The sequence below is a fragment of the Talpa europaea genome, assembly GCF_964194135.1.
Source record: "Talpa europaea genome assembly, chromosome: 14".
Lineage (NCBI taxonomy): Eukaryota > Metazoa > Chordata > Mammalia > Eulipotyphla > Talpidae > Talpa > Talpa europaea.
Window position 1 is genome coordinate 85,818,620 of NC_140082.1, and position 25,891 is coordinate 85,844,510.

Here is a 25,891-nt window from a genome sequence, read left to right on the forward strand (position 1 = left end):
TAAATGAAAAATATAAATCCAAACAGAAATGAGAACAAACATAGAGGTTAATACATGTCTCTCTCTCCAGAGAGAAAAGGCTTCCTAAGAGCAAAAGCAAAGGAAGAAACTCTCCAGAATGGGACTGAAAGACTTGGAAAGATGTTTGTAACCAGAACTGGATAAGCAAAACTATAAGGGAAAGGATGAACTGCAAAAATACACATGACCTTGGGGCCTCCCGGGTAGCGCAGCGGTTGAGTGCTGGGCTGCGAAGCTGCCCGCAGCCTCTGCAGCGCCAGTTCGATCCCTGGCCTCCGGCGAGGGTCCCACATGGCGCGCAGACCTCTCCTGCTGCCCGCTGCTCCCCTCAGCAGTGTCTTCAGTCAGTCTGCCTGTTTTGCTCCCCACTCTGTCTCTGGTGAATCCTCTCACCCCCGCATCTCTGGCCTATGCCCCAGTTCTCGTATGCATAAACAAATAAATAAATCTTTGAGATAAGATTTGTGTAATAATAATTAAAAAAAAAGAATCTGTGTGGGGAACACCAGCAAGAAAGCCAGCAATTTACAGTCACATGGACTGGACTGTCAAAAGAAAAATAGGTTTAAGAAGCTCAGACCAGTGCAGTAGACTCAATGACCTGCCAGGATGCCTTCCCAGGCCACGCTGGGGAAACTGAAGGGCCATTTTTCTGGGTCAAACTTAAGATGAGAAAGATAAAAACCCTCAGTCCAAAATACGGTCTTTATTCGAATACTCATTTTGAAAAGCTATCCTTGCTTTCATTTCTGCTGTCCCACAACAGAAAGTGGAAATTTGCCTCGGAAAACACCCTGAACTTCCATCACAGTCATTTGCTCCTGTTGTGGGTGTGGGTGTGGGTGTGTGGAGAGATGTGGGCGGGGTGGGGGGGGGCATAAAAATCTATCTCAAAAAGAGAAAACAAGCAAAAGATACGCAAAAGGTGCAAACAAATTGCAAGGAAACTGGGGACAGTTAGGACTTTGGCACCATTAACACTGTGGGCCACCCCATTTTCCAGGCCGAGAGGCAAAAGTGCATCTCACCAGCAGCAGACACTGCCACACTGACAGCTAATGTTTGTGGTGTGCTCTGTGTTATTCCTGCCCACGTCCCCATGACCACACGTTAATCCTCACAGTCAAGGCTGAGCAAGTGGTCAAACCTCGTGCAGAGTCCACGACTCCTACCCAATGTCCACTGATGCCCAAGACCTCACATCATGGCACTGGACAGTGGCAGCTCTGCTAGCTCCAGAGGGTAAAAGGGAGGGAGGCAGATGGGCAGACCCTGCAGGCCAGAGGGAGGAAGAGCTCAGGACACGTCTGCTGGGATGCCACTCAGCTGCTCCCTGGAACACAACACAGTGCTAGAAACACCCCTGTCCCTCAATTACAGCCACCACCCAACACACAAAAATGGTTGCTTTCTGGGTTCTAGACAAAAAGAGGCTCTCTTTGCAAAGGCAAAGCCTGTATTTCACCTAGATGTGGTATGTAAAGAAACCAAATGGATGAACTAAATAAAACAAAAATACACTTTCAAGCTGTAAAATCAATTGCTGGTTATCAGAAGAGATGGTGAAAGGGAGGGGATAAATTTGCTCGAACAAGTCAATTGTATGGGGAAGGTTGGAACTTCGACTTTCGGTGGTTAATTAATGTATGTTGATTTGTAATGCTGCATACACGCCTGGAATGACTATGATGCTATAACGCAATGTTACTTCCTAAGAACATAAGAAATAAAAATCAATATAAAAAAGATTAATGTGGGGCCTCCCCGGTGGTGCAGTGGTTGAGCGCTGGGTTGGGAGGCTGCCCGCAGCCTCTGCAGCGCTGGTTCGATTCCCGGCTGCTCCCCGGCCACCAGAGGGGGGGTCCCACATGGCGCGCAGACCTCTCCTGCCACCTGCTGCTCCCCTCAGCAGTGTCCTTCGGTCCTTCTGCCTGCTCTGCTCCCTGCTCTGGCTCTGGTGAATTCTCTCACCCTCCCGCGCTTCTGACTGTACCCAGTGCTTGTATAAATAAATAAAAATAAAATAAATCTTAAAAAAAATAAATCTACTTATAAGGAAAAAAAGATTAATGTGTTATCATAAAAGTACAATCAGAAGAAATTAACCCACTCAAAAGCAAAAGGAGTAAAGGATTACGATCGGTGGTATCTTACACTTGAACTTTCGAGAGCAGTTTGGTACTTTGCTACATACCTATGTAGCAGCAGATTTTTCACACCAGTGGATCTTTACGTCTTTGGTCTAAGTCATTCTTTTCTAGAGGAAAATGTTTTATCCAGTGCATTTTTCCTGTAATCTGCAAATGAAGCTATCACTGCTCTAAAAAGAAATGTCCTCTAGTTACTTCTGCTGGGACTGGAAAGAGAGAACAGCTTGATGGATGAATTGGTGATGAATTTTGATTCCCCAAAAGTCATATTAAAGAGAGGACCCTCCATCCTGGGGCCCTACGATATTAATGGGAACTTTAATAGTTTTCTTTCCCTGTTGCAGTACTAGCTAGTAACCACCAGAGGGCGTCTCCAACACAGTATTTGATCTGGCCACTGCAGGACTCAACCACCTGATCAAGGAGAGGCAGGGCTCTAAGAAGGTCTGCTGTTTTCCAGGGATTAAGGCTCTAGGATTGAAGGGCATTGAGAGGAGCATTTTCACAAAACAGCAGGCCAGCCCATATCACTCAACTGATGCTCACACAGGCCTAGAACACATGGCTGCAGGCCTGACCTCTTCCGGTCTGAAAACACCAAAATTTCTCCTTGGACATATTCCCTCTTGTCCCTTTTGTGGGCTAACCCATTGATAAAGCAGATGGACATCAGGAAATAACAGATCAGTCTTGTGAGAATCCTTCAAAATTGAGCACCACCAGGAATTACTAGGCTGTGGATCCGACTAAGACTCTAAAAGAGTGTGTGTCCTGTTTGTTCAAAAAGAAAATGGGGCAGGGGTCTAGGGTGTGGTAGAGAATAAAACAGGACTTTTAGAGGCCAATTTAAGGTAAGAGATACACTGCTGATCGGCAAGAGTGCACACCTGAAACGTGCAATATTATAACACAATGCTACATCAATAAAAGTTAAATAAAAAGACAACAATGCAGTGGGTAGAAATTCAAGGGAGAAAACGGAAGGAAATGGAGACCATAAAGGAGTAAAAGGAAGGAGCTGGGATGAGGAAAAGGGAAGTAGAAAGTCAGCAAAGGAAGATAAGAGGACAGGCAGGGGGAGGGTTGGACAGAGACCTGCAGACAGGTTGTGCCTGGGGCAGGGCAGAGAATGTTCTAGAGAGGGCTCCCTGGGAAAGCTCAAGGCAGTATCTGCACGGTGCATGGCAGCCCAGGCCGGCTCCTTCTCAGAGACACATGTGGTGACCTGTGGGCAAAACCAGGAGGCTGCTGACAGGACTGAGGTCCCCTGACTGGAGGTATGTCTAGGAATAGCAGGAAATTCTTGACCGACTAAGCCATGACCTCACTTCCAGAGGCACCTGATAAACTCTTCTGGGCTTCCCTGACACTGTGCTTAGATCTAGGGTTTAGGGGGCATGTTCATGTCAGGAGTTAGTACTTTGTCACCCCAACTACAGCTCCTTCTGATGATTTGAAGACTTTTTCTGGGAGTTATTCAGTTCATACACATACACACACACATACAACCAAGGATAAAGATGTGGGCAACTAGGGGCCTCCCGACTCCCTGATGGCGCAGGGGTTAGTTTCAATGCTATTAAGCTATCGCAGCCACTGTGGCCTGAGTTTGATTTCCAGCCAGGGAGCTACCCACATGGTGCAGCAGACCTTTCCTGGCTCGCCCGCTGCTCCCCCCATCAGTGTATTTCAATCAATCAGCCTGCTCTGTTTCTCACTCTGTGTCTGGTGAGTCTTCTCACACCCCCCCCACACCTCTGACCTACACCCCACAGCATTTCTTCTATGCCAAAAAAAAGTGGGCAACTAAATTTAAGATCCTCACATACAACTACACTTCCTAAGACACTGTCACTAAACCTTCACAGAGTTCTGAAGTCCGAGCTCAAAGCTCCCTCCTGATTCGGCCTTAGGAACAATAAGCAATGAGCAACGTGGTAGTTTAAAACACTTTACCAAAAATGCCTGGAAATAATTAAGACACCAGCCCTGAGTCTGAACCCTGCAAGTGGGAAAACTGGTCAAATGTCCACAGAAGTCTTTGCCTGAGGAAGTCCATCTCCCAGCACCTGGCTGGCTGCATCACACATTAGACAGGCTCTCTGATTCCTGAGAAGCTTCTCTTTTTCAAAGAACTTTCCACATGGACCAAGTTTCTGAACCTCAGTCACAAACCTGATATATTCCTTTTAATATCCTTTCTTGAGGCGTAGCCAAAATGCCTTTTCCCTAGAGGGATGCCATGACTTTTCACTTTGATGGCTAGGTGAAAATGAAGAAATGGATTGTTCCATCCAATATCTCCATTATATTATTATCATCCAATATCTGCAGTATTTTATGTCATGTTACTGAAATGCTTCTGAGAAACATCAATTGATGGCAGACAATGCGAAACCTTTTCACTTTCTGATTAGCTACCTTCTTTATTCTAAATACAGTTTCTACATTGCTACTGTAAACAGCAGTTTCTGAGAGTAAAAATCCAACAGTGGATCTTAATATTCTAGACAGAGGTCGGAAGCCCTGCCCTGTGGGTCAGATCCAGCCCACTGCAATTCTCTGTAAATAAAGTTGCATTGGGATACAGCCATGTTCACTAGTTTACATTTTATTGAAGGTTGTTTTTGCATTACCCCGGAGAGCTGAGCAGTTGCAACTGAGCCTGCTTGGCCCATAAACCCACAAATATTTACTTTCAGTCTTTTACAGAAAGTTTGCCAACCCATGTTCTAAATGAAAAGTTACATAAGCAGTGGTGATTACGTAACAATCAAAAGAAAACACCGAACTTCTGTAGCAGAGAATGATTCATCAAAAGTTGGTATTTTGCAAGAAAAAAATTAAAAAATATAGACTGAGAAACTGAGTTAAATATCTAGAAGTAGCAACTCTATAGTCAAATGCACAATGTATTTCAATTCTTTGAAATAATACTTGTCATAAGGAAAAATTAACATTGGACCACTTTGCTAATTTCTCTCAAAGTGCTCTGTCCTACTGACTGAGCAAAGAAGAGAGTGAGTAGCTTCTATTCCTTTTAGGGAAGAAGTTCCCATTCTTAATAAAAACTATTACAAACTTCCTTTCTTTAAGTACAGCACTTAAGTTGAATATCCCGAATGATGAACTAAAATTTATTAAATGCGTTCTATGTGAAAAACTCCAGTAAGGCACATCAAGGCATACAAAAGTGAATAAAATTATCTCCCAGCTGATACAGTAATAGGGAGGACAAGTCATTTATCCAGCTACAGAGAAAGCTGTAGGTTTTATAGAGGTAACAGTTTTATAGGATTGGGATGACAGGGATCTGTATCGGTGAAAAATATAAAGTCTTCCTAGGAGAAGACACCATTTAAAGAGATCTTGAAGGTGGGCCTCCCCGGTGGCACAGCGGTTGAGCGCTGGGCTGCGAAGCTGCCTGCAGCCTCTGCAGCGCAGGTTCCATCCCCAGCCACCGACAAGTGTCCCACATGGCGCGCAGACCTCTCCTGCCGCCTGCTGCTCCCCTCAGCAGTGTACTTCGTCAGCCTGCCTGCTCTGCTCCCCACTCTGGCTCTCGTGAATCCTCTCACCCTCCCGTGTTTCTGACTGTACCCAGTGCTTGTATAAATAAATAAATAAATTTTTAAACAAAAGAGATCTTGAAGAATATTTAGTATTGTAACAACCAGCTATCAATAGTACATCCCCAGAATTGGAGAACATGATATATAGAATATATAAATCCTATTTATTAATTATAAAATATTATCAATTCATAGATAAATTTTAAAAATCCTTCCATATTTATCACTTTGGCATATCACAGTGTACCTAATTATGTTCATTGGGCAAACCCCAGTTAAATTATGCTCAGATGGGGCCTCCCTGGTGGCGCAAGGGGTTAAGCACCACACTATGAAGCAATATGCAGCACGAGTTTGATCCCCAGCCAGCCAAAGAGAAACCCACATGGCGTGGCAGACCTCTCCTGTCTCTCTAGCTGCTCCCCTCAGCAGTGTATTTCATCAGTCTGCCTGTTCTCTTCCCCGCATATCACCCCCCGCATATCTAGCCTGTGCCCCAGTTCTTGTATGCATAAATAAACAAATCTTTTTTAAAAATTATGCTCAGATAATGCAAATCAAAGAAAGCCTGAGGCTGATGCTGGAGAGGAAACATGTAATAAGGTACAGCGCCCAAAACAGAAAAGGTTGTAGCTAATACAGAATAGAAATTCTACCTGACAGGAGAAGCAGGTGTTTCTTCTCATATGGCCCTCCGCTGTGGCCCCCACTGTACAGAGAGGCTGCCTAGAGCAATGGCTCCTAAAATTGGGGTTTCTGGATCAGCAACCACAAAAAGCCTCCCGGGGACTTGTTAGAAATGCAAATTCTGGGCCTCCTCTGATGGCTCAGCTGTTGAGCGCTGGGCTGTGAAGCTGCCCGCAGCCTCTGCAGTGTCGTGTCGGTTTGATCCCCAGCCCCCCGGCGAGGGTCCCACATGGAACGCAGACCTCTCCTGCCGCACTGGCTGCTCCCCTCAGCAGTGTGTTTCGTCAGTCTGCCTGTTCTGTTCCCCGCTCTGGCTCTGGTGCATTCTCGCACCCTCCCACACTTCTGACTGTACCCAGTGCATGTATAAATAAATAAATAAATCTTAAAAAAAAAAAAGCAAATTCTCACGCTGCACCCCAAATCTGCTGAGTCAGAAACTGATGCGGGCAGTTATGCTCATAAGCTTAGGTCTGAGTGAGAACTACCAGTCCCGAGGACGTCAGGGAATGAAATGCTGAGGCTGCATGGGCTCCGACCAGCGCTGCGTTGATGCCGAACATCATGGGAGGCAAAACGGGAAGGAGGAGGAGCACAAGGTCCACCCCTGCATCCACTCACAGTGGACCCCGTGCTACTCAACCTCGAGTGGGCTCCACAACACACCACAAACTTAACGCTCACAAAACTCACACAGCAAGCAGAACAGCTTCAGGACAGAAACACACACCATAGCCCACAGTACAGAAAAGAGCCCACAGGGTCTCCCTTGTGGCACAGGGGGTTAAGCATAGCACTGTGAGGCTATCTCAGCCTCTGCAGTGCGAGTTCGATCCTAGGCCGGCCAGAGAGCTACCCACATGGTGCAGCAGACCTCTCCTGTCTCGCCCGCTGCTCCCCTCAGCAGTGTATTTCTTCAGTCTGCCTGTTCTGTTCCCCACTCTGTCTCTGGTGAATCCTCTCTCTCACTCACACACTCACACACACACACACACACACACACACACATACACACCAGCCCCTGCACCTCTGGCCTGTATCCTAGTGCTTGTATGCATAAATAAATAAATCTTAAAAAAAAAAAAGAGAGAACCCCCAAGAGGGGCAACAATTGACTCTTCCCAATAGATAAAAGCCACCACACAGGAAAAGTCATCCCTGGTTACAACAGCAAAGGTTGAGAGTTTCTAATCTAGATTTCATACTGGGGATTTGTATTCAAATTAAAATAAGTTCACACAAAATAAAACCCAACTGTCATCTGATGTTTTAATTCTGGTGGAATGAGGTAGGTAAGATGACAAAGGCTGGGTTGAAAACTCAGATGCAGTCTTTCCTTTAGCCCTAAAACAGTGAGGTAGGAGCAAGCATGTGCGAGTCCTGGTGTTTTGGTCATTTCTTAACGTGTGCGGGGATTTTGTTATCAGCTACTCAATTTACTGACCAGCTAAACTACTAGAGCAACAAAGACTCTGCTCGACATATAGGTCATCTATCAAGTGGGCAGATAAATCTAGTCAGTTCGGGAGAAACATCCAGCAAAAATGGGAAAACCAGGCCTCCCCGGTGGTGCAGCGGTTGAGCGCTGGGCTGCGAAGCTGCCTGCAGCCTCTGCAGCACCGGTTGGATCCCCGGCCACTGGGCGAGGGTCCCACATGGCACGACAGATCTTTCTTGCCGCGCCCGCTGCTCCCCTCAGCAGTGTACTTCGTCAGTCTGCCTGTTCTGCTCCCCACTCTGGCTCTGGTGAATACTCTCGCCCTCCCGCGCTTCTGACTGTACCCAGTGCTTGTATAAATAAATAAATAAATAAATAAATAAATAAATAAGCAAATAAATAAATAAATAAATAAATAAATCTTAAAAAAAGAAAGAAAGAACAAAATGTTACATTAAAAAACAAAAACAAAAAAAAAAATGGGAAAACCAGGGAAGGAGCTGCTGGCAGTGAAAGGGGCCAAGGCCTGGGCACACACCGAGGGGGACACAGTAGCAGACAAATTACACAACTCAAAACAGGATGAGCTTTTGAGCAGTCCTGAGCACTTTCTTCCAAGGAGGGTTAACACTCTCTCTGTGGAGCACATTTCCATCTCCAGACAAGTTGTGACAAAACAAACCTGACAGTGACCATGGCTGGATGGCAGCACAGGCAGACACACCTGGACAAGGGTGCGGTTGCCTGGCCCCGCCTCTGGCCATGCCCCACATGCTATTTCAGGTGGGAAATGCTATCACCCTGCAGATCGTTCAAATCACACCAGACATGCCTCTGCTAAAGTGAACGCCATCAGAGAACACAAGAAGTTGCACAATTGACAGATAAGATAGGATGATTTTGACAGAGCACGCTATTTACCAACAAGTAGAAAAATGAGATTTTTTCCATGATTTTGAAATGCTGTATCTGAGAAAATACAAAAAGACCAGAGAGAGAAATTTTGCTTAAAAAAATCACGGGGCCTACGTATGCAACCCTGAAAGACAGGGTGACATCAGGGGTGGAAGGACCCACAGTCTGAAACATGACAGAGAATCAGCAAAAAAGGTTTCCAGGGCACAGGTAGGGTGGGGGCTGCAAGCTCAGTGCAGCACGTGGGGGAAGCGGACGGTGATCAGGCAGGTATGGGCAGCTGGGCTGGGCAGCACCCGGTAGGCTCATTCTGCCCTCCCCATCCAGAGCCAAGCAAAGGCCAGCAAAGGCATGAGCCTGCAGGCAGGAGCAGCGAGCTTGCCAGGGGGCAAGAGAAGGATGCTGTGCGCAGCAAGGGTGATCCTGCGAGGAATGGAGAGGACCCAGCCTGAAGGATAGAAGGGCATGGCCACCCTGCCTAGCTGCCTCCCCAGCCCTCCTCACACAGGGAGGCAGGTGCAGTAAGCAGCACCCACAGATGCAGAATGCAGACCAGCAAATAAAGTGATGGACGGCAAGCCAGGCGCACTGGTGTCCAGGAGACTGGACGCCCAGCAGGAGGTGCGTGTGCACACGAGTGCTCGCAGAAAGCGTGTGGCATCTTCTCATCCATGACACAGAAAGAGGCAGTTAGAAAACAATTTTCAAAAGGCAATAAGGTAGAGGAACAGAAAGCACAATGCAGCAGTCAGCAAGGACTGCGTAAGCTGAGGGGCCAAGCTGAGGAATTCTGCCTAAAAGGGGAGCAGAATGAGCAGAATGAAGAAGAAAAGCGAGAGCTGCAGAAGACAGAGGAAGGGGCCAGGCTCCTGCCTTCATCTCCTGGGAGATCCAAAACAGTCGAGAAGTAACAGGAGAAACCAGTCGAAGAGCTGCAGAAAAACAACATCCTATAGAGCGAAAAGGCTCCCACCTACCAAACAAAATGAATGAAAAGAGACCACAATGGAGAAACAGATGTGTTTGCATCTAATAAAATGCAAAACCTCTGAAGATCTTTATGTGAACAACTTCACGAGATTATGACTGTCGTTTAGTAATGGACAGTGACACCTGCAGGTGCTGAGAGCCGAGCCCCCCATCTGCTGCCAACCACACGGAGACAGACAGGAGTGGTGGACAAGGTCAAGGGCAGTCAAGGGCAGAGGGCTTGCAGGCTCCATGGAGCGGAGGCAGCCTTACCGCAGCGATCTCGGATGACCAGGTTCCTGCCTTCCTTCAGGTGGATGGTGAGCAGGTAGGCGAAGGAGCTGGGCAGGGTGCTCACGCCATCGCTGGCCTCTCCGAGAGCCTGCATAGGGGGAGAGGTGAGTCAGCCAGGGGCCGGCCAGCCGCAGGGAGTCAGAAACCAGGGACGTCTCCTTGTGGAAGGGGATGACACGGTCACACCAAAGGCAACTCTCAGCTGTCACGTCCCACCCGTGCTGATGAGCCGGCCCCCTGCTTGGTTACCAGCTTGTTTCTGCCCCCGTGGGGCTCTATCGGGATGCAGAGGCAACCATGGCACCACCAGCATGGCAGCTTCCCAAGGAGAAGGAGGCAGGTGGTTTTCCAGCCTCTGAAATGCCCTTCAGCTCACCCACGGCCTGCAGATCCTTTATCCTGCAGCTCAGGTGCAGCGCAGGAGGAGGCAGGAGGGTGCAGTGTGGGGTGAGCCCTCACCTGCATGTGCCTGCACTTCCACACCCAGGAGCCAAGTCCCCCTTCACCTCTCCCCTCCCACAGGGTCCCCACCAACTCCACGTGGAACCAGAACATTCCCTCATGACCAGCCCAGACTGTAACCCCCTAAGCTGCTTGGCCACCCAGGGCGAGCCCCTGGCCTGCGTCCACGCGGGTCTCCAGGGGTCTCCACAACAGCCCGACCTTTCCTGGGACCGAGGTCTTCCCCACACTGTCTCACCACCCCCAAGGTGGTCACTTCCTCCTCCAGGAAGGCGTCCACTCCTGCTCATAACAGCTATTTCTATTAAATACATCCAATCAGAGTTTTGAACTCGTTCAAATTTCTGTCTTTCCAAACAGATGAAACAATTTATTGTTCACATATTTGACATTCCGTGGCTAAGTCATCCCTGACAGTCTTGTTCTGAAAGTGACACCCCCCCCCCATTCGCAAAGCTCTTCAAAATGTCTTCCTCTTCCGTCCAACCTCGCTCAGTTCCGCAGCTGTTCTGCATTTTTAGAAGAATCCATCCCAGTCAGACAAATCAAGAGGCCCTGAATGAGTCGTTTCCAGCTCTCCTTTGCAAGGCCTGTCTCTGTAGATGGTCTCTCCCCATGCCCTTTAGAAGTAAGAGTGGCAAAGACACACAGGCCAGCTCCGGCTGAAGCACAGTCAGTGCCCCCTTCGGCCCGGTTATGTCCGAGCTGCCTCACTCACCTCTGGTTCTTCCAGGGACTGGGAAGGCACAGTTGCGTTCAGGTCCACACCCCCACATGGCTTCTGCAAAGACAAAGAGATGCCTGCTATGCAACAGCCTGCTATGCTATGCAACAGGACTATCATCTGACGTCTAGGTGGGCACCTCGGGGCAGGGGCACAGCTACTGCCCCCGTGTGTTAAGTCCCGCATGGAGGCCTGACTCAGCAGGGCAGCAAGAGCCTCTGGGAGGCCCGCTGGCCCCACCAGCACAGGGAGATGGCAGCTCAGGAGCCAGCAACGCAAGTTGGCCTGCAAACGTCAGCCTTTCATGGCCTGGGCAGCCACCAACCCCAAAGTAGGAAAGGCAGACTGGGAACCCATGACGTTGGAGGAGGGCGGAGGGCCTGTTTCCTGTCTCAGATGTGCCTCAGACACCCAGAAAATGATTCCATGGGGTGGCAAACGGCCAACCTCAGTGGTGAGCAGGGCCCAGGGGCTCAGGTAATACCCTTGCATTCAGGTTCTTGCACCTTCTCTTTTGGTTTAGGTAAACATTCTCCCTGGTGAGCTGCAGACGACCCTCAGACTTTTCTAGATGTCAGGGCCTTTCTTTCCACTCGGGTTCAGCTATATCCCAAAGCTCAGCAATCCCTCTCCTGACTGACTCACAAAGGCAAAAGAGCTAGACTGACCACATCGAGGCCCCTGCAGCCCCAGCATCCCTGGTTAGTCTCCAGTTTGATGAAATCAACCAAGGCTCGCTTTAACCAGTCTGGTTCAAAGGCAATTCTGCGAAACTCCAAGTGCAGGGACAGAATCTCTGCTCAAAGCACCTGAGACCCTATACCCAGAATCTTCTACCATCAGTCAGAGAAGCAGATGGGAGGGAGGGTGGACAGCATCTCCTCTCTGGAAGGCTCATGATACATGTGCTCCCAAGTCAGCCCCACTTACTTAATACCTGGCACTAATGAAGTGACAAAATTAGTGCACGTAACCCCCATCACCTGCAGGCCATCAAAAACGCACTCAGAGGGCCTCCCTGGTGGCGCAGCAGTTGGGCGCTGGGTTGCAAAGCTGCCCAGTGCAGCCTCTGCAGCGCTAGTTCGATCCCCAGCCACGGGGTGAGGGTCCCACATGGCGCGCAGACCTTCCTACCGCCCCTGTTGCTCCCCTCAGCAGTGTATCTGACAGTCTGCCTGTTCTGCTCCCCGCTCTGGCTCTGGTGAATTCTCTCACCCTCCCGCACTTCTAACTGTACCCAGTGCTTGTAAAAGTAAATAAATAAATAAATCTTTAAAAAAATAAAATAAAATAAAATAAAATAAACGCACTCAGAGCTTTTATTCAAACATGTGGTAAGTCTTCCACTTACAACAACATGGAAATTAAATATGAAGAACGATTCATTCCACATTATGGCTGGTGGTACTCACGGAAAGTCACAGAACTTAAAAGTTAGGGTTCCTGTAGCCACCGTAACTGTCACACACCATATGTACTCACCACTGAGGGGGAGTGATCACCAGAAAGAAGAGAGGTAACACCCACACAGGGACACCCACACCAAGTGACAGCTGCTGGGGGCCGCCACTCCACTCAGCATTGAGTCACGGTTCCGCCCACAGAGTTTAAGTCCTTTTTTCTTACCCTCTTTATAAACCTAGTGATACATCAATGAGTTTTTCATTAAAAAAGAGCATAATTAAGACTTTTCCCTTCAGGAATCCCTGGCATCCCACTATCATTACAAGATTAGAAAATCCCATCATTTTTTGATGCTCTCATTAAGTCTTAACAAGCACTCAAATTTTTGGTTTAATTTTACCTTTGAAAAAAATAACTCCTAGTAACATTGACCTTTCACATGTGTGTACAGTGCTATGGCTTTGTAACCACTGGCACAGTCAGGACACAGGAAAGTCCCATCACCCAAGAAACTCCTCATGCTGCCCCATGTGGTCAGAGGGTCCCGATCCAGAAGGCATGGCAACCACAGGTGGGCTATCATCAGTTTCATCCTTTTCCAGGCAGCATATCAATAGAATTAAACAGTATGCAAAGTTTTTGACACTGGCTTCTGTCCCTCAGCACAAAGTCTTTGAAATCCATCCAAGATTTTGTCTGTAGCAATAGTTTATTCTTCATTGATGAGTAGTATTCCACCTTAGGAAGGTATTCTAGTTCATTTATTCATTAAGCATTGGCTTTAACCATTTCCAGCAAATTGTTTCTAAGAACAGACTCAGGAAAATACAAATTATTTTGAATATCATCAATATAGGGCCTCCTTGGTGGTGCAAGGGTTTAAGCACCACACTATGAAGCAATCCGCGGCCTCTGCAGCACGATTTCGATCCCCGGCCAGCCAGGGAGCTACCCACATGGTGCAGCAGACTCCTGTCTTACCCGCTGCTCTCTCAGCAGTGTATTTCAATAGATCTGCCTGTTCTGTTCCCCACTCTGCTCTGCTGAATCCTCTCACCCCCCACATCTCTGGCCTGTACCCTGGCTCTTGTATGCATAAATAAATAAATCTTTAAAAAAATTGTCAATATAAAAGATGTTCATATGAAAATAAGTCTAATATCCCACTGTATGGATGTGGTGCCATTAATTTGTTAAGCACTGGTTTTAACAAAAGATAAATAACTTTGAAAAAGATAAATAATTTTAAATATCATCAATGCCAAAAAATCTCAGTACAACAGAACTGCCTAATTACATATAGACAAACATTCAGAAGTTAACATCTTGGCATGAAAATTACTAGAAAGTTAGTTGTCTCTTATCAATTTTCATCACTGCCTTTCAGGTAACTTTTGATTGCCTTTAGGGAGACTCCTCTATCAACAAGAATGCAAATTTACTAAAATTCAGGAGAACATGGAGAACATGGGGGAAGGGGTGGTATTAGACTGGATGGGTCAATTATTTAAAAAAAGGAAATGTTCTCTATTCACTAAAGATCTTAAGAGCAAGACACTGATGTAAGTAAACATCATCTTCCTTTTGTGTACGCTAAATGTGATCTTGCACAAACACCACCTCCCATGTCGCTGAAGGATCTCACCATGAGGCACACACAGGAAGCTGTACTACAAACACCATGAGCAGTCACTGGCTGTGTCAACTGCAGAGGAAGACACAAAAACCCACTTCCAGGAAAGCTAACTAAGAATGAAAAGCTGGCTGAGGAGACCACCTTCCATCATCGTTGAAAAAAACTCTAGCAAAGTATATGAGTATAGCAAACGATAGAGAGATAAATAATACATATTTACTTAATGACTTAAGCCACATTAAGAAAACACAAATACTTAGGATGATAGCAGCACAAATAAAAATGCCTACATCGTGCCTGGACACAGAGGCAGGATCAAAACAATTCATATGGCCAAGGAGGACAAAATTGGAATGTGTGCTCAGAAAAAAATCAGGTCTACCGACAGCTGAGTCCATGCATTTTCCATCTGCGTGGAAAATTGGTCATACAACAGGTTATTGGTCATACAACACCAGGAAGCATATTCAGTGTCCCCCTGTGCCCAAGACTGTTCTCTGAAAGTGGTTGTCCGGGAATATGATCTAATATGCCAAATACAAGGCAGATGCACACATGTGTACATACCCTACTCAATCATGCCTGGACACATGCCCCACTCAATCATGTGGTATAAAACAGTCTCAGCAATTTACAAGCCCCCACTTGTTCTTATGAACGTTGAAACATTGGAATACACTCTGCCCATTCATTTACATAAATCTATGCTGATTTCACACTATAGTCAACACCAGCGTGGAGAACCTGCGAGACCTCAAGTCCTGCCAAGCTGAATATATTTATTATCGGATCCTTCACAGAAAAAAAAGTCTAAGCCTTCTAAATGTTCTAAACCCTTTTTTCCATCTTCAGTAATATTTGTCCTCTGACTTACCAAAAATTTTTATGCTTAGTAACAGTAGGCACTTTAAAAGAATAACTGTCCCCCTTTATACTGGCTGGGGAGCGGGGTGGTTATCATTTACAGATATCAGATATCAGATATAGATCCCTACTACCTTCCTAGAGGTCTGCACACTGCCATTATCGGCATCACCCACTTATTAATATAAGGAAAGAAGTCAGCGTTAAAAGGCTAAATGGTCACTCAAGGGAAGCAGGGAGTTAGGGTTCACTGATATCCCAGGTTCCCATCCTACTGAGGCACCACTGTGTCCTGGACCAGGAGATCCAAAAGCAGGACACCTCCTCTGGCAGGCTGAGAGCCACAGACCTCGCACAAGGCCAACCTCTGCTACTACCAGGCACTGTGTCATTGAGCAATCTACTTAAATTTCAAGACACGGGTATTTCTCTAAAAGGGTAGAAAAGAAGCTCACCTGAGTGGCTACGAGGAGGAAAATTCATTTATTCAAAAGGAATGGGCTGACCATCTCCCTGAGCTGGACAGCAAACAAGGATGTCTGCAGAGAGTGAAGTGAGACCAGTGAGACCGTGTTTCCACCGCGCTGGGCAGCCCGGGCCTGGGTTGCTAGTCAGCCGTGACGCTTATTGCCAAGACAGAGAATGTGCTTGGGAAGACTGGAGAAAAAACACAATGCAAGTGGCCCACAGGCCACATCCCGGCCTTGATCCCCACCATTACTTCCTCACCAAGGCTGCTAGCAGGACAGAAACGGAGAGCTGGTGATGATGCAGGGAGCAGGCCAGCTCCCTTCCAAGCCCAGCTCAGCAACCTGGGCGCTTCTGCACGGTCTCCTGCAAGGTCGGCTTCTGCTTCTTGCTATTCCAGGTCTAGGGCACACAGAGCAGGCGTTGCCTGGAGGCGAGGGACCCAGCTGTAACACCTGTGAGCCCCCCATGTGGGCACTGAGCCTCTGTGTGGAATTCCGCCTGTCCTGCTCCTTCCTGTCTACAGGGTGGGTAGAGAGGAGCAGAGCTGCCTGACAGCATGGAGAAGCCTCTACCCTGCAGCCTCAGGAGTAACTGTGGATCTCCATCGCTCCTCTCCAGCCCCACCGATTCCTGCTCTTCTGGAAACAACCCAGCCATGCACCTGCCTTCTGGGGCCTTGGCGCTCCCTCCTCTCACTTTCACAGCTGCTTTTCATCCCGACATGCACATGGCTTGCTTCCCATACCTCTCTAGGTCTTCGCTAAGTGTTATTGAAGGAGGAAGTAAGGAAATGGGTGCAGGTAGTTAGTTAGAAACAGGGTGCCCCAAAGCCCCCAGCCCAGGTTGCCCAAGTTCATTTTTTTAGTCTGGTTTAGAAACAATTGTTGGACCATGAGGGCACCCCAAAATCCAGTTAAAAATGGAACATTCTGGGCCTCCCCTGGTGGCGCAGTGGTTGAGCGCTGGGCTGCGAAGCTGCCCGCAGCCTCTGCAGTGCGGTTCAATCCCCTGGCACCAGCGAGGGTCCCACATGGCGTGAAAGACCTCTCCTGCCGCGCCTGCTGCTCCCCTCAGCAGTGTACTTCATCAGTCTGCCTGTTCTGCTCCCCGCTCTGGTGAATTCTCTCACCCTCCCGCGCTTCTGACTATACCCAGCGCTTATATAAATAAATAAATAAATCTTAAAAAAAAAAAATGGAACGTTCAGCACAGCAACACAATAACACAGTGCTAGAGCAATGGACCAACGTTGGCTCTGCAAAGACAGGCCAGGTAACATGGGAAAGCTCAGTGGGCCCTGGCAGCTGACGAGGCCCCACAAGCCCCAACCAATCATCAAGAGACACAATCCAGAGACATCCAAAGGCCAAAGCCCCACTCCTTGCCCTCGATAACCATATAAGCACCTGCTTCTTGTGCCCTCAGTGGCTACCCACTTGAGACCCCTCTCTGCTCAGAGAACTTTTCTGTCCCTTCTCTCATCTGTCAGGACATCTCTTGTCATTCTGCCTAAATCTGGTCTGGCCGAATTCTTTGCCAAGACAAGAACTGAGAAAAGGAGGCTCCGGGGATCCCTGGCCCCCTGGCTGATCCATCATCATCTCGGAGGAGCTCCTTCCTGATCATTCTGTTCACAAGGAGAGCAACTTGTGAACCCGGCACCTCCAAGTGTCTCCTAGGCTTTATTTTTCTCGGTAACCCATCTTGTTTTGGATAGATCTATGGCCTCTCACCATTTGTTCAAAAAGGAACTCCATGAGGAAACAGAGTTTGATCTGCTGTGTGGACTGCTGAGTCCTTAGTGCCTAGAACAGTATCAGCACACAGTAGGTGCTCAGGAACAGCATCAGCACATAGTAGGTGCTCAACAAGAGGGGAAGCAGGGAGGGAGGGAAAGAGGCCAGGTCCATGAAGGACCCTGGGATGCAGTTGTCAGGTCTGCCGCAATGTCAAGTCATGATTTTCTAGATCAAATAAAAGTCATGCCCAACAGGTAACTGACATACAAAGAAAAGAGCACTTGCTTAATCTCACAAGCTGCAAGTTCTTTCCTTCCCTTTGTGGTTTGTCATTTCTCTGTGGTTATTAAACTGAAGCTCTGTGGTTGCCAAGCAGAGTTTCTGGAAATATCCCAGTAGGGTACTTCTCTAAACCACTCAACTTGTCCACATACACTAGTGGCAAAGCCGGTTGTTTCAAACTTCAAATGTCAAATGAAATGACAGAGATGGATGTATACCCCATGTGCCCCACTGTGGGGCCACACAGATGATAGGGGGAAATAATCCTTCCATTTGTGGTAAGTAGTTATTAACCATGATATAATCAGGCCATTGGACCACCATAATTATATCTGCGTTTGAAAGGAAAGAGAATGGACAAAGAAAATAAATGTTTTCCTTTGAGATCAGCATATTTAGATCACCAGCTCTGATACTGTCCAAGTACAGGGTTGCACCTCAAACTCCTGCTGCACAATTTGGTAGCTGCTCCTGGATTCGATCCTGGCTATAACATCACTAATTGGGTGGCTTAAACCTCCCTGTCCCTCAATTTCATTCTGAAAATGTAATAACAAAAATACTCAGAACAACACTAATAAATGTGTCCAGGATCACATCAGTGAGTCCTCAGTGGGGCCTGGCATGGCCATGCGCTCTGCTAACAGCCGTGCTCACCTCTCAAATGTGAAACTTAACTACTGAGCTTTACTCTCCACTCATCCACGTCCTTACGACGTGTCCACTGCAAGTGTTTCCTGACCACCTCTTCACAGCAAGCACCCCCATCCCCACCAAGCACCTGGGCTGACTCAAGAGTGACTCCACCTATAGGTCATTTTTTTCCAGGGTCTGGGTCTAATCTCAATGCTGTCATCAACAGTGAGAACAGGAACCAGAGGCAGACTTCTGTATTTTCTAAATACTTAACTGATTTTACAAGCCATGTGAAAGTTTCTTATAAAATAACTACTGGGGAAGGAAGCAGTAGAGATTGCTCACTAGGGAAGGAAGTGGGAAGAAAAATCAAGATAAAAAGGAAAGAAGTCTAATTTAAAAAAAAAAGTATATATATATAAAAGGAAACAAGAAAACCAGCTACTCCCCTCCCCCCCCCCCCCGAGTCTGCTTAACTTTAGCTTCTTCATATTTAATCTGATATTTGGGAACTCCCTACCCACCCAGAGCCTCTATGTGCCACCACCTTCCCCAACCCAACTGATTTTCTAATGCCCTCCCCACCCCCACACCCCCAGTACCTGACAGTGGCCTGAGGCTTGAAAGTCAACTGCAGAGACAACATGAGTCAGTATACTTGACATAAACCAGAAGGACTGGTGCAAGGAAAAAAAGACGATATCAATCAGGGTTCTTCAGGAGCACCCGTCTCCCAAGAGAGCCCAACTTCTAAACTCAAGATGGTTTACTTGAGTAAAGGGTACTGTGTAAAGTACCCTTTCTACCTCCTAAGCTCCAAGTCTTGGTGGAGAGTGATGAGAATAAGGTAACACCACTTTTCACCCACCTGAGGGCAGACACACAGTCACCTAAAGGAGACAATCTGGCTTTCAGGGAACCATGATCAAATACTGGCCTGTCTGCAAGTGATTGTGGGTCTACTACCCCTAAGCAGCCTGTTTAGCCACCATTTTATTAAATCCTAAACAGTGATGTTAGGATTTTATTAAATCCTAAACAGTGTGGATTTATTAAATCCACAACAGCTGGGTCAGTTAGGTACAGGAGCCCAACCCTGCTAGATGCCCTTCATATCAAACAAGAGCACAATGCTGGATCACACTGGGAAGGCTATGCATCTCGAGGTATGACCAAGACACCCAGGGGGCTGAGGACCCATGTATAACAAAGAACCCAAGAAGCTGATCAGTGGAAGGCATTATTGATAAGATTAAAACCATGGCTGGGGGATTAGGGCATGATCTCAATGACAATACCAGTCATCAAGCAGATGAGAAGTGCCTGGAGGGCAGGCTCACAGTCCCTGATCTTCTACATTCTTCCCCTTTCTTTTATCTCCTTTTCCTTTCCATTTTCTCCTCCCCCTTATGCTGTATATCAATAAAAAGGCCGGGATCTTGCTCCTCAGCAGCAGCCTGAATTATGTAGCTTGCTCCATGACTCCCATTTCTTTATCAGTGTGGTGTTGCCCAATGCAACAAGTGATGACATACAGCTCATGAAATAAAGTGCCACTCAGAAGGAAAGGAGAGGCTATGCAAAGAAACCTGGGTAAAGTTTGATCCTGTCCACTTGACCCCCGAGGAAGAATGAGGCTTGGGACTCTGAGAGCCCTGGCTTCCTTGGCACGGTGGGCTGGCAAGTGGGGTGGATGCTGGAGACTCCAGTTAACAAAGCGTGACCACATCAGGTTCTCATCTGCAGTCACTTTCTATCTTGAGAGGGATGCCAGGCAGCTGCCATTTCATGGGGTGCCCCTTGCAGCGATGCATATCCACAAAACCATCCCTGATACCATGTGATTCTAACCTGGGTTGACTTTGGACTCCCTTTTCGATTTTACAGTGAGTGTGACACCCGCACTGACAACTCCGTGCTCCATCTCTGCATTCTCACACGCCTTCCCCTTCCTTCATCCTTAAGTTTCTTCTTTGCCTCATCACTGCATTTTCCCATCATTGCAGCTGGCCCCTCTGCCTTCAGTGGATACCACAGGCCTGGCCAGTGCTGTGATCTGATTCCCAGCCCATCTCTGCAGGCTCAGCCTGGAACCATGAGACCTTGCACAGAAAACAGGTGAGACAAGCCCATGGGTGACTCAGGAAACAGATATTCCTTCCCAAACCCCCTAAAGCCACAAACAAGATAACCGATGCCAAGGGTTCTGGCAGGTATGCCACTGTCCCTGCACACCAGGGCTGTCCCTCCGACCCCTGCCTTCCTTCCGGCTTCTTCCCCCATGAAAGTGATCAAAAGCCAATGGCCATTCACTAAGAAGAAAGTGGCCACCACATCAGAGAGACAGGTGAGCCAACTCCAAAACTCACGTGAATTCATGAAAAAAAGAATTTAGTAGCACTTCCACCTTCCTTTAAAAGGCAGGGATATAAATTCAGGTGTAAAGTTAGCATTAGATGTGAGTTGAAATGTCTAGCCCGGCTGAATCACTCCACATGTTTAGTTAACAGCATATCAAAAGAGATTTCATTTATAGCATGGTGGGTTTAAAAACCCCCAAAATTAACGCTGACTTTAATGAAACTGTAAGTGGAAGAGAACTTACAACAAAGACCCTAAGAAGGCATACTAATCAGAATGCACACATTGCCCAACTGGAGTCTGTCTTGACAAGTGTTAAGGGAGCACAGGTTATGAGCAAGACACCCAGTCCAGGCCTGAGACATCAAAGACCAATCAGATAGGACCCCTCTACCACACCCATCCCCAGAATAGCATAGCCCAGTGGAGGAGCTAAGCAAGGGAGGGGCTCCCTGCTGCTCCACCTGATGAACTGGATCCTCAAGTAGTAAGAAGGACCCACCAATCCAGGCGATTCAGGTGGGAGTCACAGAGGAGGAGGGGAGTAGAGGAGGCTGAGCAATGCACTTGACCTCAGGGGATCCTGTAGGTGTGGGGAGCTGCTGTCCAGTCCCTCCATCCTCTGCAAACAGGCCACCAAGCAAATAAGTGCACTCAAGTGGCCATTTCCCTCCTAGTCTCTATCAGTTCTTACTCAGACATGAAAAAGAAACAAAATTCTTTTTCAAGAAAGAATTTGGAAAAAAAATGGCTGTGTTAAAAAAGAAAGTCAAATTACCCAGGAAAACCTATCCTTTCTTTTCTTGTTTTATTTATCAAATTGCAAGATATTGTGTGACACTGTGCAGCAGCATCAGGAGCAGAGTCCACCATCGGCATGTGCCACATGATGATCTCTATGGAAATTCCTTTTCCACCCACCACCAGGCAATGTATCCCCTTTGGCACCCTCCCCCTTCCCTTCTGGTGACCGCCATTTTGTTCTTGTAACCTAAGAGCTTGTTTTTGTTTTAAATTACTCTTAAAAGACTCTGCTTTTTCTAGGTTGCTCTGCATTTAATCAGGGGAGATGGCATTAACCACTACCAACCATGTACCTGCCAGTCACTCCCCATCACTGACCAGGCCCTCAGCATAGGCCACTTTCCAGAGAGCACAGCAGAAAGCTACACAGGGCTCTGTTCTTGCAGAGTAAAATGGCCACCATCCCCAACCCCTGTCCCCCACCTGCACTGCAGGACCTTGTTCACCTTGTCTCCTCACCTGTGCAATCTTACTTAATCTCAGAGCCACCTTGGCATTTGTCTTATATAAGCACACGCCCTGGGCCCCACACTGAGCTCCACCCAGCTGTTCCGAGACCAGGCTTGGGTGTTTCCCACAGACTGTTCAGTGCTAGGCAAAGCTGTCTCCCCATAGGTGAGAACTTGAAGGCAGGGTCACTTGCTGTTGGCTTCTACTTCCAGCAACAACCATTGTGACACCTGAGTTAAAGCAGCATTTGGGTACTTTATTTACAACAAAGACCACGGGAATAGTAAAACAGTTTTAGCCCTATCAATTTAAGAGAAACTCTTCCAATTTGAGATTGTTAACATGTTAAATCTAAGAATCCAACCCATTTTTCCTGGTCAGTTAATAAGTAACAAGAAGATAAAGATTAACTTCAGTATATAATGCCTTCATATTGAACTGGTTTAAAATTTCACTTAGTTAACAATTTGATTAGTGAAAACACATATGTTAATTTTATAATAGAAAAATTTTATAAGGATTTAATAAATGCTAATGGTAGCAAAAAAAAGTAATTAAGAGGGCTTCCCAGATGGTACAGCGGTTGAGCGCCGGGTTGCGAAGCTGCCCGCAGCCTCTGCAGCGCCAGTTCGATCCCAGGCCACCAGGTGAGGGTCCCACATGGCGCGCAGACCTCTCCTGCCGCCCGCTGCTCCCCTCAGCAGTGTATTTCGTCAGTCTGTCTGTTCTGCTCTCCCCTCTGGCTCTGGTGAATTCTCTCACCCTCCCAGCTTCTGACTATACCCAGTGCTTGTACAAATAAATAAATAAATCTTAAAAAAATAAATAAAGTTAAAAAAAGTAATTAAGAAAATTTATTAAATGTGGTGTCTCAACAGAGTAAACGCTTCCAAAACTATACAATATCAGCACCCTCCAAATATCCAGGATCCTGCTCCCCAGTGAAATCCAAATATATGACTTATCTCACAGGTTTTAGTTTTAAAAGTAAACTCCAAAATCCCAGCTGAATAACCAATATCCAATGGAATTATAACAATAACCTGGAATGTAGAAAATTAACTTCTTCCCTCAACATTGCAACCTACTTGGGCATGATTGATGGAGGAATTAAAAAAAAAAAATTAATTTATTCACCAAATTATGATTTAGTGATCTGGTAACTGAATTTAAACTCATTGTAGAATTGTAAGATTTATCTCATAATCATATTTGACTCTTTTATCGGAAGACAGTAAAATCACTGACTGGAAAATGATTTGTTTCTTTTAATTTGGGACTTTGAAAAAAAATGGGGACTTTCCAGAGAGAGATCCGAGTGAACTCTCCCAGATAAACGTGCACACACATGTTTTCCAGGAGGAAGTTTAGAGTATCTGGCAGTCAAAGGGAGACACACCTTCCCACATTTCTTACGAACAGTATGATGCACTCTGGCTGGGCTACACTGGAGAGAGGGAAACAGTCCCACACTTGGCAAAAAAGAGATGGGAAAAGTTGAGCTCTTGCTTTCATTGCCAAGAGACAGAAAAAGGAAAACTCATCCAATTGGGCTTTTAATGCCTTAAAGTGTCTTAGAAAGGTTTTTGTAATAGTTCTAAAATACATAGAGGTCAACCCTAAAACTAATGGGGACACTGGGTGCAATCAATACTACCTTAATTTAAATTCTTGTAAATGACATCTCTCCCTAGAAGCTAACCACAAAAATAACTCCTAACCAAATTTTCCAAGGGCACCTAACGCCCTTGTAAAAGGAGAAAAAAAGTCAAGAAATAGGGACATGCCCGGCCCTGGCCTCACCTCTGGATCCTCCAACGCATCTTCCACAAGGGGAGTTTTCTGGAGCAGATCAAAGAAGCCACTGCTAGAGGCCCTGCGGTCCTCAGCAGGAGAGACATAGGCCTCCTCCGAGTCTGTTTCCAACACATGAGCATAGCCCCCTTCTTCCTGGCTCCAGTCCAGCTCTTCTTCAGACTGCTTCAAGGAACTGCTGCTACTCTTGGGAAGGATCCCGGCAGAAGACAGGCTGCTGGGCACGGAGGTGTACGACGACTGTGGCCCCGAGTATGGTCGGCCCTCTGGGACCAAGGCCTCGGCCTCCAGGAGATCAGGGACAGAGAGGCTGAGGCGGCGATCCAGGTGGTGTCTTGCTCTTAAGTCAAGGGGTTTGTTTGCATTCTTTTTCCCCTTCTTCTTGCTCAAGTTGATTAACAGAGGCATGGTTCGCTGTTTCAGTGAGCCCCAGACAGACGGTTTATCCAGATCCATGGTTTCATGAAGACCCAGGGGTCACTCGGCAAGAGGGGGCTCTGCTGAAAGCTCCGGAGGCTCCTAGAAAACAGAATTTAAGGAGAAAGAACTTGAAATTACTGGGCGGTGTTAGGGCCCATCGAAATGGGGAAACAAGACTCAGGAATCTTACACTTTCGACTAAGTGATCAAGATTGAAACATTTGATTAGTAACGTCTGCACATATCCGGAAAACCATTTTTAGGGAAGTGAATTTTAAGATTTTTGTCAGAGTAGGGGCCTCCCTGGTGGCGCAAGGGGTTAAGTCTCAGGACTATGAAGCTTTTGGCAGCCACTGCAGCATGAGTTCGATCCTCAGCCAGGGAGCTACCCACATGGCACAGCAGACCTCTCCTGTCTCCCCGCTGCTCCCCTCAGCAGTGTATTTCAGTAGTTCTGCCTGTTCTGCTCCCCACTCTGTCTCTGGCGAATCCTCTCACCCTCCTCCCCACCTCTGGCCTACACCTGCTCTTGTATGCATAAATAAATAAATCTTTAAAAAAAAATTTATCAGAGTAATTATAGAAAAGTTAAAGCAATGAATGACACTATGAGCTTGACACACAAAGTCATTTATAAGGATACTGGCTTCTGTGACCGGCTTATTTCAGTTCATAGAATGTTCTCCAACACTGATGCTGCATATGGCAGAATTTCCCTTCATTTTATGGCTAACTAATACCCCATTGTATGTGTGTTGTTCCACATTTTCTTTATCCATTCAACCCTCAATGGTCACCTAGGTTGTGTCCATATCATGGTCTATGAAAAATGCTAGGTGAAAGAGACAGGCAGAGACCATCTAGAAACACCGATTTCCTTTGGGAGTATATCCAGAAGTGGAATTGCTAGATCTTAGGTCATTCTAATTTTAAATCTTTGAGGAATCTCTGTACTGATTACCATAATGGCTGTAGGGATTTTTATTCCCACTGACAGTGCACAGTTTCTCTTTCCTCCACATCCTAGTCAATAGTCACTTTTGTCTTTTTTATAATAGCCAAGTATACTCGAGATTTGATAAGGGTAGATCTTAAGTGGTCTCACCACACCCAGACACAGAAATGTACCTTGACTAAGATTTCAGTATTGGTAATAATTGGTAATATTATGATAATAATATCACCTGTAGGTAAATATAGCTTTCCTTCCCTGAACACTTTCTCTGCACTGGACATTGTGCCTTAAACTTGTGAGGTGATGGATGAATAGATTAACCTGCTTGGGGTAATTATTTCATAATGTAAATGTATATTAAATCATGCTGGACACCTAAAACACATACTGTTTTCATTTTTCAATTATACCTCAATAAAGCTTCCAGGAAATGAAAAAGAAAAGGAAAACTAGTTTCTTATTTCCTGTCCAGAAAAAGCAATGCTAAAGACATTTATCAGAGCAATAATAGCATCTTTAACCAGTGTGAACAAGATTGTCTTCCCATGTCATACAGAGTCTTGGCCTCACCCTCAACCAAGAGTGGCAAAATTTCTGAACAAGGTCAGTTAGTAAACACTTTAAGAGGGTGTGTCACAGCCACTCAACTCTGCTGTTGTGGCACCTAAGGAAATACAGACAACACCTCAGTGAAAGAGCATGGTTGTGTCCAATAAACCATTTTTCAGTTTTACAAAACAGGCTGTAGTTTGCTGATTTCTGCATTAAACATATACTCTGTGCCAGAGTAGAATACGAAGGGAAAACACACACTTAAATAAA

General features: G+C 46.6%; 1 protein-coding gene across 1 annotated transcript in view; it reads right to left on the bottom strand.

The window, feature by feature from the left end:
* Window positions 1-24,172, bottom strand: part of MCTP2 (multiple C2 and transmembrane domain containing 2) — a 159,336-nt gene extending 135,164 nt beyond the window's left edge. Inside the window, exons 1-3 of the mRNA XM_084254074.1 lie at window positions 23,683-24,172; window positions 11,227-11,289; window positions 10,026-10,134 (exon numbers count right to left, since the gene is read on the bottom strand). Coding sequence (XP_084110200.1) covers window positions 10,026-10,134; window positions 11,227-11,289; window positions 23,683-24,150 — 640 coding nt within the window. The 5' untranslated portion in view covers window positions 24,151-24,172. The remainder of the gene's footprint in view (window positions 1-10,025; window positions 10,135-11,226; window positions 11,290-23,682) is intronic.
* Between the last annotated feature and the right edge of the window lie 1,719 nt (window positions 24,173-25,891).